The sequence below is a fragment of the Vitis vinifera genome, chromosome 14 (assembly GCF_030704535.1).
Source record: "Vitis vinifera cultivar Pinot Noir 40024 chromosome 14, ASM3070453v1".
NCBI classification, from domain to species: domain Eukaryota; kingdom Viridiplantae; phylum Streptophyta; class Magnoliopsida; order Vitales; family Vitaceae; genus Vitis; species Vitis vinifera.
Genome location: NC_081818.1, coordinates 17,885,590 through 17,904,015, shown reverse-complemented (window position 1 = coordinate 17,904,015; position 18,426 = coordinate 17,885,590). Strand labels below are relative to the sequence as shown.

Sequence of the window (18,426 nt, the reverse complement as noted above, 5' to 3'; positions counted from 1 at the left end):
CTTCTTTGATCTCTTCTACTAGTTGATCTAGGATTAGTTCCATCACTTCTTGCATTCTAGATTCATCATTGATGATTTCTTCCTTCTTACTAGTAACTTCGACTTGCTTTTTAATAGGAGTATTTGATGGCTTTTCTAGTTTCAAGGGTGCTAATATTTCCTTTGATTGCTTAAGGGGTGGAATTTCCTTCATTGGACGGAGGATCTTCTTACGCCCATTGTGCACAAGTGTATAAGTGTTCTCATATCCATTATGTTGGACCATTTCATCAAATAGCCACGGTTTTCCAAGCATAATATGGGCAACTTTTATTAGCAAAACATCACACTATGTTGATAACTTAAAATTATTACTGAAATTAAATGTCATTAGACAATGAGAACTCACCAAAATAGATGTGTCATTTACTCATGCTACTTGATAGGGATTTAGATCTTCTTCTGTCTTTAGATTAAGCTTTTCAACAAGCTCCTTTGAAGTTAAATTGGAACAACTACCTCTATTAATAATCAAAGTACATAGTCTCCCTTGGCAAACAACACGAGTTCGGAAGACGCTAGTACGTCGCCAGTCTTCCTCTTCATTTAGCCTTGGTATGTTCATCAATGGTTGCATAAAAATGTTTTAGCTTGCACCCATGTTTGCATACATTGCTCCACTCCTTAATTGCATATGCCTTCATGCTAAGAACTTTCACTCTGATACCAATATTGGTGTAGGACAACCTTAGTATGGTTGCCTACACTCAAAAGTAGGTGGGTTGGGGTTTTTATTTTAAGGTGTAAGGAGAGGAACAAGGAATAAAATTTATGATCAAAGAAATAAAAAAAAAAAGAGAGAGAGAAAGAATAAGCGACGAAAAAAAGATGGAAACCTTAGAGTCTCACTAAGGTCTTCTAGGAGTCCCACCTAGAAGAAAATCAATGGAGTCTCACCATTGAGGATTGCAATACTTGCAATGAAAAAACCATAATATTATTAATATCAATCAATTTATTCTTTCGATTTATATTGATTAGTCTTATTTATAGGCTTTTCTAAGAAATCCAAAGTCTACTAAGATTCTAATAACCTATTATGATTCTAATTCTTATTATAATATCCAAAGTCTACTGGGACTATAATAACCTATCATTTCTCAAATTTTAATTATATTATAACTTAACTAGTTAATCCTAATTTGATTCCAACAAAACTTAACTAGCTAATCCTAATTTGATTTCAACAAATACAAATCCTAATTCAATTCTAATTAATACTAATTCTGATTTAATTCCAACTAATATTAATCCTAATTTAATTTCAAGTAATACTAATCCTACTTTAATTGCAACCAATACAAATTTCCCTTTCTTAATGTATATCTTAGAGATTCATTATCATCAACCTCCCTCTAGTAAAATAGTAGAATGATTGGACATTGGCTTTGCAAATTGAATTTGGTTGTATTTGTGAAGTGATCCTCCAAATTGCCTATTTAGTTCTCCACATGATGTGAAAGAGCCATTTGTTAAAAATGAGACTCACCTAGATTGTGAGCTTCTATGTGAGAGGGAGCCTTTGCAGCTGATAATGGTGAAGACTGATGATTATTCACCATTGAGAAAGCCTCATTGTGAGGTGGTTGACTCTCCTCTGCCCTACCACTCACTACAAGAATCAAAGCTTATTATTGGCCGAGGAAACGCCATAAAATTGATGATGTCAGGAAATTGCAGTAAGTGAGCAGGAATACTCTAGAGGAACCCTGGACCTGTGTCCTAAATGCACCGCCTCTCCTTTAGCACAAATGCATTTTTAAAAAAAAAAATAAAATTGGTCCACCAGCCATTATGGGCTCCACTAGCCTAACGTCAACCCAATTTAAACAATGGGTCTCCAAGTCTTTGTGCTCAAAATCATTTCCTTTTGGGTTATTAAAATGGGCCTTCGCCTTACAAACATTGCACCCCTTAGTGGGCCCAAAATGCTATCCATAAAGGGAGGAAACAACCCCTCACTCATCATGACAATTTACATCAAATAAGCCTGAAACCTCCTTACCTACCACAGGCCTAAGTTTCCTCACCATTGACACATAGCCACCTTTTGCTCAAATGCACCTGATGTTTGAGTAACCCTTACGTCATCCCTAACCTTAGATCTCTGGAACTCCAGCCCGCCACCTTCACTATCCATGGTTGAGTCTCCCACCGTAGATGGATAGCATAAGACAATTGTCCAACCACGATATGTATCTTACTTGATGCCTCTTACCATTCGACTTGACAAGAATCCTTGCCCATTACAAATTTTAGCAAGAAGCTGTGACTTCATCCACTCCTAGAAAGCCTTGCATGACAGCTCTTTGCTTGGATATTGTGATGGTAATAGCCTGTTGATGGAGCCCATCTATCCAAGAATAGAAATTTGTTTTTATACCATCTCAAACTACCCTTCAAGATTGCCTTAGGTTCAACAGTTGTTTCTCAAACAGTATATGGGAGCCTTCTATTTAAGTCAGCTTAACACCACCCTTAAGATTCCAGTTGGCCAAGGTCCTTGAGCTTAACACCACTTGTCAATGGATCCTATAGCTTCATCTTGGCTTCAAAGTTGAAATTGTTAGAGGAGGAGTTTAAAGCTTAGAATAAAGGAGTCTTTGTGAATGTAGCTGCCCACAAGGCTTGTGCGTTGAATCATATCAGCTTCTAGGATGGCAGGGAGAGGAAAGGATAGCTTTCTTTGGAAGATAGGGAAGCTAAAAGATTAACCTTAGAAGAGTTCAATTATTAGGCCATTTTAGAGGAAACCTCTTTGAGGCAAAAATCTAGGGAGCTATGTATGAAGGATGGGAACAAAAATACGAAGTTTTTCACAATATGGCTAATGCTCAACGTAGAAGAAAATCGCATAAGGAGAATTAGAATAAATGGAGAGTGGATAATGGAGGAGGCAAAGATTCTAGAAAAGGTGTGAATTATTTTTAGTTCCTATTGTCGGATTCGATGGGGGAGTAATTACCTTATATAGTCTCTTTCAAGACATTGAGCAATGAGGACTCTTATAAGTTGGAAGAGGCATTCATTGAGGAGGAGGTTCATGATGCTCTTTTAGATCCAAACAAGGACAAAGCTCGTGGTCCAAATGGCTTTTCTTTGACATTTTGGAAATATTGTTGGGATTTTGTGAAGGAGTTATTGGCCTTGTACAAAGATTTTCTTGCGAGGTGCACCTTTGATTCCAAAAGAAAAGAGTTTAAACCCCTTAGCCTTGTGGGTAGTCTATATAAAATTTTAGCTAAAGTTCCAACTAATAGATTGCAGAAAGTGATTGGGAAAGTGGTGTCAAAGTCTTAGAATGAGTTTCTGGAAGGGAGACAAATCTTAGATGTGGTCCTCATTGCTAATGAAGCTATAGATTCAAGATTAAGGAGCGTAAAGAGGGAGTTGTTTGTAAGTTACATATTGAGAAAGCCTATGACCATGAAAATTAAAGCTTCCTCTCGGAGGAGATGTGAAAAATGGGCTTTGGGTAGAAATGGATTGATTGGATTTGATTTGGCATTTCAACTACAAGGCTTCAGTTTTGGTAAATGGCATCCCTTACGGATTTTTCAGAGTATAGAGGGTTTGAGATACAAGGATCCCCTTTCCTCTTATCTCTTTGTTTTGGTGATGGAGGCTTTCAATGAGATGGGCAGTGGAGGGAGTCTTGATTTGAAGTTTCAAGGTAGGAGGGGGGGATAGAGGAGAGGAGATCTCTCACCTTCTGTTCATTGACGATACCCTTTTTTTTTGCGAACATTGTTTAGATCAATTGGTCCATATGGCTTAAGAATTGCTTTGGTTTGAGGCTTCTTCAAGAATAAAAATTAACTTGAACAAAAGCAAACTAGTTCCAATAGGTGAAGAACCTAATGTGGAGGAGCTAGCATCAATGTTAGGTTGTAGAGTAGGAAAGCTACTTGTCACTTGGGCTTGTCCTGGAATGCTCCCTTCAAGCCTTCAATTGCTTAGGACATGGTAGAGGAGAGGTTCTTGAAAAGACTAACTCTATGGAAAAGGCAATATCTCTCAAAAAGAGGTAGACTCATCTTGCTAAAAAGTACTTCTAGCAACCTACCAATTTACTTTATGTTCCTTTTTGTTATTCCTAAATTGGTGGCTTTGAGATTAGAGAAAATTCAAAGGGATCTCTTGTGGGGAGGAGGGGGCTCTTGAGAAAAAAGCCCCATCTAGTGAAATAGTCGTCAATTTTAAAAGATAAAAAGAAGTGAGGTTTAAGCATCAAGGAGTCATCCATTCTCAATAAAGCCTTACTTAGTAAATGATCTTGGATATTCACTTTGGAGAGGGATATGCTTTGGAGAAAGGTCATAGTGGGAAACCTTGGAAAAGAACTAGGAGGATGGTGCTTTTAAGTAGGAAGGGAGGGATATTGTGTTATCTTGTGGAAATTGGTAAAAAAAGGGTGGGGAGTTTTTAAAACAGAGTGTAAGATTTGAGGTGGGCCATGGGAGAAGAACAAAATTTTGACATAATGTGTGGTGTGGTGGTGTTCCCTTAAAGGACTCTTTCCCATCTCTATTCTCCTTTGCTCCTTCCAAGGAGGCATGGGTGGATGATGCTTGGGAGGTAGGGAGATGGTCATGTGGAACCTGTGCTTCTTTAAGACATTTTCAAGATTAGGAGATGGATAATGTTGAGGAGTTTCTTTAGAGGCTATACATGCTCAGAAGTAGCAAAGAGGAGGATAGTATGGCATTGAAGGCTATTAGAAGTAGTGAATTATCGGTGAAGTCTTTCTATTCTGCCTTGGGAGTTAAAGGTTGAAGTGTCTTTCCCCTCGAAGATATAGTGTGGGGCTCTTGAGCTCCTACCATTGTAGGTTTTTTTGGGTGGGAAGTGGCTTGGGGAGGGATTCTAACCATGGACCAACTTAAAAGGAGAGGATGGCTTTTGATGGGTTATTGTTATGTGTGTAAAAATGAAGAAGAATTCCATGGTGGAAAAGCTAGAGAGCTATGACACTTTCTATTATTTTCATTTGGCATTTTGTGAGTTTCCCTAATGAGTTGGAATGGGAACTTTGCAGGCAAGAAGAGAAGAAAGGCTTGGAAATCAACTCCAATTTGCCTTTTTTGGACAGTTTGGAAGGAACACAATTGAAGAACCTTTGAAGGGTGCAGCGCACTAACCAGTCTAAAGGACTCTCTTATATCTAATCTATACATGTAGTTTTATGGTTATCTTCTAGTTGATGATCAAGCTGGTCTGCTATCCTTGATAGATTTTATTGAGCAGTTATGCTCTAAATACTAGATTGGGGCTGTGGTTGTAGGTTGTTTCTTTTGTTTTCTCACATGTATACTTCCTGTGTACTGTGTTTGCCTCTTTTTGATTGGCACTTTTGTTTATATATATATATTGCCTATCAAAAGAAAAAAAAAGGAACAGATGTAGTTTTTGTTAGCTTATGCTTTTCTCTTCCCAACATGTATCTCTGCCATTAAGGGAACAGACTTACCTTCATTGTGAATATGCCAATATGATCTTCATTCTGATGCCAATTTATTGGTTGTGAATGTCTGCTATATATCATGAGCTTGTAAATTAATATAATATGATAATCTGTATATATTTTGTGTTCTTTTTTTAAGAGTTATTCCCACTTAGTGTTCAGTTATCATAGATATAGAAACTTGTTGGTTAGAATGTCATACTTACAATGCCTTCTCTTTTCCCATATTTTGCAAGTGTACATATTCTCTTAATGTCGCCAGAATGTGGTAGGCTAATGCTAAATCCTGTATTCATACGAGTTCAAAGATGTTTCAATGTTCTTTATACTGGTATATTATGGATTTTCCATACTTCAAACAGAGAATGTGGTAGGTTAATGCCAAAGCCTGTACTCATATGATGAGTTCAAAGATGTTCCAATGTGCTTTATAGGTCATAGGTGTGTGCGCATGCGTACATGCACGTGGTGCGTGTGTGTTTCAGCCAATGGTTCACCAGCTTAAAAGTGGTCACGCTTTCTTCATGGTCATATTGTGAGTCGATGTGTATTACAGATTGACATGGTTTTGCAACTGATCTATTATTTATTTATTTATTTTTTCCATATGGATTATGAAGAAACAAATATCCCCATTATAAATAATGGGCTTGTGGAATTAACTCCTTGGCAACTTTTTTGAGCAAAGGCTTGCATTAACATCAAAGTTTCCAAGGACTCAAAGCAGAGGGTTGCAGAGTTAACCTTTGAATCTGAGTGATAGCTCCTTGAGGTGGTTCTTTTGTGCATTCACTCAAAGGTGTTAAAACCTTTTTGACTTGACCCTTCAAATATAGAGTAAAGAAATGTTTATTAGCTATACATGTGAATTTGACAGATATCTTTTTTATCTCTGTGGTCATCATTGGATTCAGGGACTTAAGAGATACGCAACAAAGAAGAACGTGAAAGAACCAACTAAAACTGTGTTCTGACTACCTGTTGATAAAGTAAAATGTTATACTGACTTGAAAAACAAGGACCAAATGCTGCTGTGTTCTAGCTAATGGTTAATGAAGTAATATCTTATACTGCCTCCTAGTTTGCAATATCTGATACAAAGAGAAGTAAATAAAGTGGACTGCTCTTTCAGTATCCAAACTGTTGTTTAGCATGTTTTTTCTTATCAATTGTTTTGACACTCTTAACCATACTTTAGGAGATGTATCTCACATAACAACTGTTATTCAACCACAAACAAATAGGTGGAAAATTTGGTTTGATCATGATAAATCACCTACTACACAACTATAGTAAGAGCATGTTAGAGTGAGAAGATACTTCACGTTGATGTGAATAGGGTACTTAAAAAATGATCCTCTTTGGGGTTTCACCTACATGAAGCCTTGATGGTGATGTGAGAAGGATGCTTCAAAATGACCAGCTTCGAGACTGTGTCACAATGAAGCTTAGGGGTTTATTAGAACTAGTGGATATGATCACTGATCTGTAGGGATTTCTTTGACTTGTACTATTCCATGAGAAAATTATATGAGATAGTGGTACAAGCGTACAGCCAAAAATATGTATGATAGAGCAGGTCGTGAACTGATCAAGAAATGATACATCCTTCTTTTTTTTTTTTGTATTGTTGGTAAACTTATTAGTTGAATATTGCAATGGATAGGAGAAAGAACTGGAAAGATGCATTGATTTAGAAAATCCAAGAAAATATAGGAGTTAACTACATGGTGAGGTGGTTGGGGGTTGTGGCATGGATGTATATGACTCAGCTACCTTTCCTGTTCCTAGTTATGTGGATTAGTGTAAAAATTGTAAAGGAATGAGATCCATATGGAATGTTATGACAGAAGAGGTAAAAACAAGTTGACAGTTGGATGTGTTCAGAACTAGTATGACCTTTATTTAAAAAACATTGAGTGGCCTAATCCATTAAAGGCAAATTTGCATAAGACTTTATTTATCTTAGTTATTTCTGTCTGAATTGTGTTTTTTAAGTATAGGGTTTTTACATACTTATCCTTGAGGTGGTGTTAACCATTGGTCAATGATTTATTGAGATGATACAAAATGCGATTTTCAATAATTTAATTCCCCCTCCACTCTTTGGGTGCTGAGAAGCATAATGGTAAATTAGCTGTAAATCTAGGAGACATGGCCCTCCAAGGTGTAGCTCAGTGGTATTTCTTTGTAGCATTGACACAAACCATTTTTGATGCCACTTCTGGGTGGATTGTGGTGCTGCCATTCCTTTAGGATACCTTTCAGCCTCAGTGAAAACTCTTCCTCAGTTTTTATAGATACGGAGTTTGTATGGTAACTCAATTTTAAGTATGCAACTGACTTTGTTGGTTGAGTGGAGTTACAGTAGTTCATCAGAGGATGAGAGGCAACCAGGCCAAGGCCAAGGTCATTGGTTGCTTTTAAAACGAAAAGTCCCAAGTTTGAGCCTCCTCAGCATTTAAGTGGTGTAGGGTAGAAAATTAGGTCCATGTCGCCCATGTTTTGCATCATTGGCAATTGAGATAATGTCTTTCCATTGAGGTGAATTCCCTGTTGTCCAAAATAATAATAATAATAAAAGGAAAAAAAAAAAGAAAAAGAAAGAAAAAGGGAAAAAAATCCTGAAGCTGTGGACCAAACTGTTCTTCATACAATCCGTTGAATGGTAAAAGTTTCTGGTGGATGCTAGACTGGTGGGCATCGACCAGCCGGTCAAACCCAGGTAGGTAAACTGCTCATGACAAGGTCAAGGGATAAAGAGATTGTGTTATTGTCGTTTCTTTTCTCAAAATCATGCTGTTTTTTTCATAGTTTATCCTATTGTGCTCATGACTTATGTAACAGGAAAAAATCCTGATTCATGGGGACAAGTGGTGAACAATCAGTCTGGCTATGACTGGTTGCTGTATGATTGACAAGAAACAAATGTGGAATTACGCATTCTTACCTGGTGGCACATTCTCAAGCTAGACCACTGGATGATGGTGGCTCCGTTTCCAACCAGTCCCAAATAAAGAAAGGAGACACAAGTTCATACTTATGGTTGGTAAGTTGCATTGTTAATTCTGTGCTTGTTAACATAAATTCTGTAAGATACTGCACTAAGGTAAAACCTTAAACTATTGAACAGAGAAATAAAACTAGTTTCTAGAACATGGTAAGTCACATTTGTCAAACCTGTGCAATCTACATAAAATTCTATACTGTGTGAAGGTCAGACCCTGAAATTATTGAAATGTGAGAGAGCAAAAATGGTATGAAGCATGACAAGCATTCCATGTTCTTGCTGCTTTCAGATTTGAAATACCAAGTACCTTTTAATTTTACTTTATTTATTTATTTTTGAACTTTTGGGTCCACTCCCTTTGCAAGATGTTTACATGGGTTCCAAATTTTGCGGCTCTTAACTTTTGAAGCATTCCATGTCCATAATTGCCTCTCTCTTTTGGTAGGTAAAGCCGGTTTGGCTGAGTAAGAACAGAGGCAGTTAGAAGTTGAATGAAGACTGCACATCTGAATATTTTAGTTGGTAGGTGAGCTTTATATCATCCACTGGTTTCAGGGTGATTCCATTCCTTCTAACTGAAGCAGGACCGCAACTTGCCCAGCTAACTATCTTATGTTATATTCATTCCACCCACCCACCCATCAGTCCTGCTTCATTTGTAGCTTCCAAAGCTGACAACAATATAGAAAATTCTTGAATGCATGATTTTTATTATTTTGGCTTAAACTGCAGTGCATATGAACCCAGAGTCCGGTGGGTTGTTAAGGTCAGATGCGACTGGGGAGGCCAAGAAAGTGCCAAAATCATTCATTAGGGCAATTAGCAGCATACACAAGATCAGAAAACGTGATCTGGATCATGGGTATTTGGTCATTGGGAACCAAAAAGAAAGTTGGTTAAGAAGGTGAATTCCATTTTTTGTGATTGTTGGGTGGAGTGGTTCAAGGCCACCCTACCCAAATTGTACTGTGCCATTACATATTCTCGGGGTACAAACTTAACCACCGTTGTTGGAGTGAAGTTATTGATCTCAGTAATGGCCAATGAGAGAGGAAAAAGGTAAAAGCACTGCAGGTACAACCATCATCATTGGACCCTCAAGAGTCCAGGTTAAGGGTCGCAATGGGTGGGGATGTACGCGGCGGGGCGTAGGCAGAGGCTTTCCATCCGGTCCCCGCTTATAAAAATTATTTTTCATTCCTATCCCATTTACCATCTTAGATTCAGATAAGCAGGGAATCCTTCTTAAAGGAATAAATACCTTAATATTTTAATTTTTAAAATTTTAGATATAAAATAATAATAACAATTGTTATTATTATTAAATAAAAGGGTTTGAGATTTTTTTTTATTTTTCAGACTTAGGTTGATCCTCCGCCCCATCCCCACTACATATAATATTAAATAAAAATTATTTTAATTATTATTATTTTTTCATTTTCAACCTTTTTTAATATATATAAAATGAAAAAAATTTATTTTTACAAAAATAAATTATAAAATGTATAATATTTATTTTTAATATAATTTAAATTTTGTAAACAAAATATTAAAAAGATTAAAAATTTTATTAAAAAAATTAGACAGATATAAATAAATGGGATGGGTGCCCATCCGAACCACTCGTTGCTCCCTAGTCAATGCTCTGTTAGGGGGGGGTGGGTACCCTCCAAAAGTTGGTCGCTAGCTTTTCCAAAATCATTTCACATGCAAATGCCCAACCAAATCGCAGTCCATTTATGTGTAACAAGAGCTTATAAAAAACGTGGTGGAATAGTTTCATTGAAAGTGTTTTATTGTTTTTAAAATGATGTGAAAAACCGTACGGCGGAACTTGTCATCATCTTTCTATCCAAATGGGATTCAGGTCCCTGCACCTTTAGGGAATAATGCTACCTACTCTTAGTGAGTTTCTCTAAATTCAAATTAATATCTTCATTAGATGTCATGTTTGATATATTTTTTTTTATTTGAAAAAAAAAATTATATTGCAAGACATATATTTTTATTAATATGCTTTGAAAATAAGAAAAGTTAGAAATACGAAACCCACAGCCCCACCACCAATAATAATAATAATAATAAATAAAAAATAAAAAAAAGAGAAAGAAAGTAGGGTTGTTCTTTGGTACCCACTGTACCTACCCGCATTTGATCCCGATAATAAAATGACATATGTAAAGTACATATTATTAAAACATTTATAAAAACTTATCAAACAGGTAAAGATGACTTGTTGAAGAGAAATAATCACATGCATTTCATATATATCTAAATATTATAACTTTTTTTATAATTTATTATTAAATATCAAATATAATTTATTATTTAATGCATTACCTAACTCTATCTAAAAAAATAAAATCCTACCAACTACTCTTATACTCTCATTATTCATATATTAAAAAAGGATGGTAATTTAATATGAAAATTAAATAATTTCAACTACTAAATTACAAAATATGTAAGATGTATTTTGATGAATCAAATTTCAAGATCAAGTTTAAAACTTTTTGAGAGAGAAAATTTAAAATTTGTATTATATGAAGAAGATGAAGGATTTCAAGTGATTACAAGTGTCAAAGGTAATATTTGATATTTTTATTTAATCCAAATATAATTGTTATAGGAAGAAATGTGATGTTAAATAACAATTTTAGAATTTTTTATGAGTTTATTATACAATTTTGTTATCAAATTGTTATTAACATTTTTATATAATTTTTTTTTGTTCATAAATTAAATTTGAAGATGAAGCTTTATATGTCTTGAAGAAGACATATGAAGGATGTCAAGTGATTACAAGTATTAAAAGATAACATTTGATTTTTTTTTTTTCCATTTACATATAATTATTGTAGGTAGAAATGTCATGTTAAATGACATTTAAATATGTAATGATTTATAACATCTAGATTTTTTTTTTTAATTTTGAGTTATTATTAATCAAATTGAGAACATTTAGTCATTTGTTATGAAATTGTCATCAATATTTTGTAAGAGATGATACAAATTTTGTAAGAGATGTTACGAACTTTCTAAGAGAGGGTACAAACTTTGTAAGATAGGATACGAACTTTCTAAGACAATATACGAACTTTCTAAGAGAGAGTACGAATTTTTTAAGAGAGGGTACGAACTTTCTAACATAGGGTACGAACTTTCTAAGAGAGTGTACGAACTTTATAAGATAGGGTACGAACTTTTTAAATTCTTAATTTTTTTTGGTAATAATTCTATCAATAATAACTCAAAATAATATTATTAAACTATGTTATTGTTATTTCAAGTTAAAAAGTACATATGAAAATTTAAGAATATAAATAATTTAGGGTACGAAAAATATGAGAACGGTACGAAAAATGTGATAAATACATGTTTGGTACTTCCATCACATTTTTCATATTGATTTTTAGTTTAAAAATTTTTGAAATTACAAATTTATTTTCGAAAATACTATCATTAGTAACTCAAAATAGTATTAGTAATTTATTTTATTCTAATTTAACTTTTAAAACCTTAAATTCAAAAAATGTAAAATTTGAAGAGTACGGAACAAAATTAGGACAATCTAATTACCTAAACTTTACATATGATTATTAAAATGTTAAATTTTAATGAAAATACTCATTTCATATTAAAATATTACCATATTCATTTTTATGTTGAATTTAAATGTTTAATAATTTGTTAAAAATAAAATAATGTAATTATGATATATGATGATTTTTTTTTTGTTAATAAATATGTTTTCAAATTTTATATTATTTTTATTTTTATTTTTTTTCAATTCTATTTTTATGATGGTCAAGATGTAATCTTCAACATCCGGCTTTGAAAAATTTTTCGGTAGGTACCGAAGTGGTACCCTAGAATTTTCCAAGAAAGTAAGGTGGGGTGGAAAAGGAAGACAGGGAGAAGGAAAAGGACGTATACTTAACAGTAAGCAGAAAGAGAGTAACGGACCATACTTACCCCCATCTCCTCACTTGACCCTCCTATTGATATATACCCACCTAAAAGAGCAAAAACTGCCATTCCAAGTCAACACGCCTCCTATTCTCTCTCTCTCTCTCTCTCACACACACACACACAAGCATATATCTACGCCCATCTCCTCTTCCTGTTTGCCCTTGATCTCTCTTCTCCTTCTCTCTCTCTTTCTCGTATTGTATGCTGCTGCATCTCTGAAGGAAGGAATTGATATCAATGAGGAAGCCTTGCTGTGATAAAAAAGACACAACAAAGGGAGCTTGGTCTAAGCAAGAAGACCAGAGGCTCATTGATTACATCAAGACTCATGGTGAAGGCTGTTGGCGTTCTCTCCCCAAGGCTGCAGGTTTTTCTCCTTCTCAAACCTTCTTCTTTCTCCTCCTCCTCCTACTCTCTGTGAGTCCTTCTTCTTATATGGTTTCATGTGGATTGACGACATGCAGGGTTGCATCGCTGTGGCAAAAGCTGCAGGCTGAGATGGATAAACTATCTAAGACCAGACCTCAAACGCGGTAACTTCGGCCAAGATGAAGAGGACCTCATAATCAAGCTCCATGCCCTCCTCGGGAACAGGTATCTAAGTGTGTGCTGCATTAATGGTAGCTGGCTTATTCATTGTAACTGAATTTTTAATTGGCTGTTCAGGTGGTCATTGATAGCTGGAAGGTTGCCCGGGCGGACGGACAACGAGGTTAAGAACTACTGGAACTCTCATATCAGGAAGAAGCTGATAAACATGGGCATTGATCCAAATAACCATCGGGTGAACCAAAGTTTTGCTGCTCCTCTAAACCGGTGTGCTTCTGCTGCTACCATGTCATCCGGCTCCATGACTGGCGCATGCGATAATAAGTCACTGAAACCTTCTGCTGATAATGATCCCCTCTCCGATTCTGCAAGTGGCCTTGAAGATGAAATATCCGCCTCCCTTGACTTGAATCTTGATCTCACCATTGCCATTCCTGCTTCTTCACTCACGGACGTCATTGACAAGAAGCGGCAAGATACTAAATCAATATTCTCCAGGGAGGTGGAAGGTGACGCAAATCCTACCCTTATTTTATTCAGATGAGGCCGATGGCCGGTGGACATCAATTGTTTCCGTCCTGCCCAATATCCATGCAGCAAGGGGTGACAGATCCAAACTTGTTTAGGAAGTGCCAAGCGGAAGAAGAATGTGCTTTTTGCCACAATTGGAGATGGACACGGACACTGGTGTAAATTAACAAGTTCTGATGAATTCAGAGAGGAGAAATTGAACAACAGTGCTGCAGCCAAGCAATTCATACTGAGTTACAGATGGAGTCTCTTCATTTTATCGATCAATCAAGTTTCATTCTTTAATATAAAAAAGGCTCCCAAGGGTGCATGAAAATGAAGGAGCGAGAGCAACCCAGACACCATCGATGTCTGAGAAGGACGTGGCTTTGCATTTTCCTGGCTGAGACAGACGTCTGTGATCCATATACCATATACCATATATCTTATATAGTCGTATGTAAATATCTACAGCCAGTAGATGGACATGGAGTGTTGAAACTGTTTCACCATGGATTCCTCTTTCATGATTAATCCTTTATGGAAGTTCTCCATTCTAACAACCAATATGAAAGAGCTTAGAAAATTACTCCTTGTTAACATTCCATTTCAATTTATGCAAGATGTTTTATGTTCAAATAATATGGTTTTCTAAAATTCCATTTTAATGACTTTGAATTCGATTTCAACTTCCAATCAAAATAAAAGATAGAAAACTGTCGATTAGGATGGAAAGAGATATTTATTTACGAAGGTTAATTCTGTTTGTTTTAGGGTAAATTTGATGATTATATTTCCCACCAAATGAATTATTTTTCAAATAAAAAAATGTTTTTTTAAATATCGATACATTTTTGGATTAAAAAAGTTATCAATTCACAATTTAATGATAACATTAATGATTGAACTACTGTTAATTCGACGACATCATAAATATATAATTTATATATTATTAAAATAAAAAATAATTATAAAATTTAAAATATATATGAAATTTAAAATCAATAATATTTATTTACTTTTCATCTTTAATATTATCAAATTAATTCATGGATAAATATAAATTTATTAATATTTTAAATTTAATTAAATAAAATATTTATAGTATTTAAATATGAACATACATATTACAAATTGGGAGAAAATTCTATCATTAACTTTAACTATGTATTAAAAATTATATGTAACATAATTTCATAATTTTTTAAAAATATTACATTATTTACATTTTTATTATTACAAAAATGTTTAAAAAACAAGTCATGCTTTATTTTTTGTTTGCAGCATTTAGCTACAAAGCATGGGCACCGAAGTGGGTGCCTTCTCACGCCTTGAACTTGGACAGTTGGGTTTTGTTTGTTGTATTTTCCGCGATCAAATATCATCCATCCACTTCGGAAGGAGATAAGGATGAAGAAACTTTTAATTGCTGGTGGTCCGCAGCAACCCAGAGCGCGCGATGGCCCGAGTGCGAGTCCATCTCTTGACCCATCGATGTGGGCTCTCGATGGTTAGTCGTGTTTGTATTACATTAAATAGGTAATATATCATATTATTATGAATTTATTACCATCATTATTGAATAAGTTAATTTCAATCACATCTACTAAAGAAGAAGAAGAATTTTAAAACACTTACTAAAAAGTGAAAAACAAAAAATTTATTTGGATAAATAAATTCTATTTATTTTTAATTTTTCAATTAAAATTTTATAAAAAAAACTATAAATTTAATTTATATAATGTTAGTTAAATTAAATTTAAATATTATTAAATATTAAAATAATTTTATAATTACAAATAAATATTTTTTAGTAAAATATGAATAGTAATATTATTATGAAATTATAAATTATATGTTTTTTTAATAAAAAGATATTATTTTAGTGTATATATTATAAAATATGAATAGTAACATCTTGATAAAGGAATAATAGATTTTTTTTAAAAATAAATAAAATTAAAACATTATTAATAATGTTTTATTTAAAATAAGTGAATTGGACTTTTTAATATATAAAATAAACCAAGTTTTTTTTATTAAATGTATATATTTAGTAATTAATTATGAACAAAGTATTTTGAACTTTTCTTGATTTAGCCTATAATTTCATATTTAAAGATTTCCGATATTAGTTGGTAGAGAGAATGAAAGGAAAAAGAACAAGCATTCCACTTTATTTTCTTTTATGATTTTTTAATTAATTTTCTATTTTTCTATGTTTTTTTTATTTATTTAAAAATAGATAAAAATCATTTCTACTTATTCTCTCAAATTCTAAAAATCATTCTTTACTTAACTTTATTTTTAAAACTTGTTTTAAAATATTTTTTTTATAAAATTTCAAATAGAGGTTAAATGTTTGAACTTAATGAAGTTAAGTGAAATTAAGGCGGATGAGAATTATTAACTTTTTTTCTTCTGGCTTGTGGGAATCAAACAATGGGGCTGAATACCTCCTCAACCCCCGTAAGTGGGAAAGGTAAATATGACTCTTGACTGGACCATCTAGAGAAGAGGTTGGTCGCAGCTCAAAGTCTGAGAAGAATTCTACAATTCTAGAGGCATGCTGCCCCAGCAACCATTCAATACCAAGGCTAGCTGCATTCTCTTGGTCAGAGTGGAAAGTTAGTTCTTACTCTGTGTTTTTGCCTTCTGGGGCTCACAAGTCACACCAACCTCCTCATCTGCGGAAAAACAATCTTCTTCTTTCCCATTTTTTTTTTCTTATTTTTATTTTGATTTTTCCCATTTTTGGTTAAGATTTTTTTCTATCACTTTGACAAAGTATATCAAATCACACCAATATATTTTCGAATTCCATTTTGGAATAGGCATAAAAAAAACTATATATATATATATATATATTTAATCTTTAAAAATAGACAATTCAAAAAATTGCTTTGTATTAGTGTATTAAACTATTAGTTTAGCTTTTTTTATATTTATATTTATTTATTTATTATTTATTTATTTTTTATGATTTGGTAGGTAATCACATTCTTTTAGGTTAAGAAAAATAATTTTTTTTTTATCATTTAGTTTAGTTATTATATAGAAAAATCAAATATAATTAAAATTAATTATAAATTTATATATTTTCAAATTATTTAAATTTTATATGAAAAAGTTAAAATAAATAAAGAAGTTTAGAGCAATATATAAAAATAATTTATTCAATTTAAGTTTATTTATTTTTCATTTTTTCTTTTTTTCACTTTTCTTCTTTATTATTTATTTATTTATTTATTTTTTCATATTTTTCCTTCAATTTTTTGAGAACCAAACATAATCTTAGATTTTCAAGTTAAATTTTAAATATTTAATGATTAACGCTATATTTGGTTTCCAAAAAATACTAAAAAAAGAAAAAAAAATGCTAAAGGAATGTCAATATGAAAAACATAAAATGATTAAAATTAGTTAAAATTATAGACTTTTAAATTATTTAATATTTATATAAAAAAAAATAAAATAAGTTTGAAATAGTATATAAAATAATTTATTGATTTAAAATTTTTTTTTCTCTATTTTGTTTTCTTTGCATTTTTCTCTATATTTTCTGGGGCAAAACATAACTAAGAAATTTGATATAATGGAAATTATGATTTTTAAACAGTAAAAAAATTCTAAAAATTCTGGATTTTCTTGATCTCGTTATATCCTTCTTAAATGCAGGTCAAACCCTTCTTTAATATTTATTATAACGATCTCTAGATCTTCGTGATTTCGATATCCTTCTAAAACGCAAGTGAGACCATTTCTTTTAATTATAAAATAAAGATAAATTTAAATTTTCTTTTCCACGTGTAATATTTTACCACGTAATTAAGAAAATAATAAACTATACGGGAGAAATTGCGATGCATGTACCACTATTCATCTAAACGACTTGTGATAAAATTAGAAAAAAAAAACATTATTGAATGTGTTAAGTCTACGTCATATGGGATGGTTGGAATTTTTGGTCAAATAAAATAATACATTTTTCATTATTTATTTTTAAATTTAAAGCTCACCATCATTTCATTTTGGACCACTACATAAAATATTTTAGCTTAGCAAAATGTGAGACCCATAATTTCTAATGGCTTAGTCATTCCAACATTTGATTAACCCCTCGTTTCATCAATTGTGTGTCGTTTAGCTATGATTAAAGATATGAAATAATGTATCATTGAAGTTAGATTAGCAAAGATTCCTAATGGGTGTAAGTGTCAACTCCTCTAGTTGTCATGCGCCTAGAGTTTTATTGCAACGACACTGCATGCGGCAACCCCTATCGGTACAATCAAGGGGTATAACTTGCATACCATACTTTTTAAAGGCTCTATGCTAACTAGTTTCATTTTGCCATGGACTTATTAGGGGGAGTGACTCTAGATCCCGATTAGTTTGTATAGGAGTGGTCAAGTCTTCTTTTCAATTAAGTTCTCGACTAGCGACAAACTCCCCAAATTTAACCGGATTAACATGTCTGAATTCTAAAAAATCTTTCAACAACACCTACATGCCTAATTCTTGGAGCATGATCCCCACTTCATTTTGCTCTAACCAACCAACATATTCTTTTTGATGAGCACTTCCGCTGTCAAGGAAATTAGACAAACAATTCGTAACATCATGCTCCAAAACTTTGTATGTCTTAGCCTTACAACCCATCAAGTCATATTAGTCTTGCTAACAATTATTCAAGTTAAGTACCTAGTCATTTTTACACTTGTGCAAACTAATAGTGAATTGGAAAATTGATTTTTTTTACCGACGAATTGAATATATTTGAAAGTAATTTTGAAAAAGATTGAAAGTGCTTCCTATTGTTTGGATTTTTTTTTTCTTCAAAAATTAAATGTTTTGTAATTATTTTAAAAATTTATTTTCA

General features: G+C 33.1%; 1 protein-coding gene across 1 annotated transcript; it reads left to right on the top strand.

Moving 5' to 3' along the window:
- Window positions 1–12,583: 12,583 nt before the first annotated feature.
- Window positions 12,584–14,144, top strand: LOC100251783 (transcription repressor MYB6). Its single transcript, XM_002273292.5, has 3 exons — window positions 12,584–12,852; window positions 12,950–13,079; window positions 13,152–14,144. Exons 1-3 carry the CDS (start codon window positions 12,723–12,725, stop codon window positions 13,576–13,578), a joined length of 687 nt encoding a protein of 228 aa, XP_002273328.1. The 5' UTR covers window positions 12,584–12,722; the 3' UTR covers window positions 13,579–14,144.
- Window positions 14,145–18,426: the final 4,282 nt, after the last annotated feature.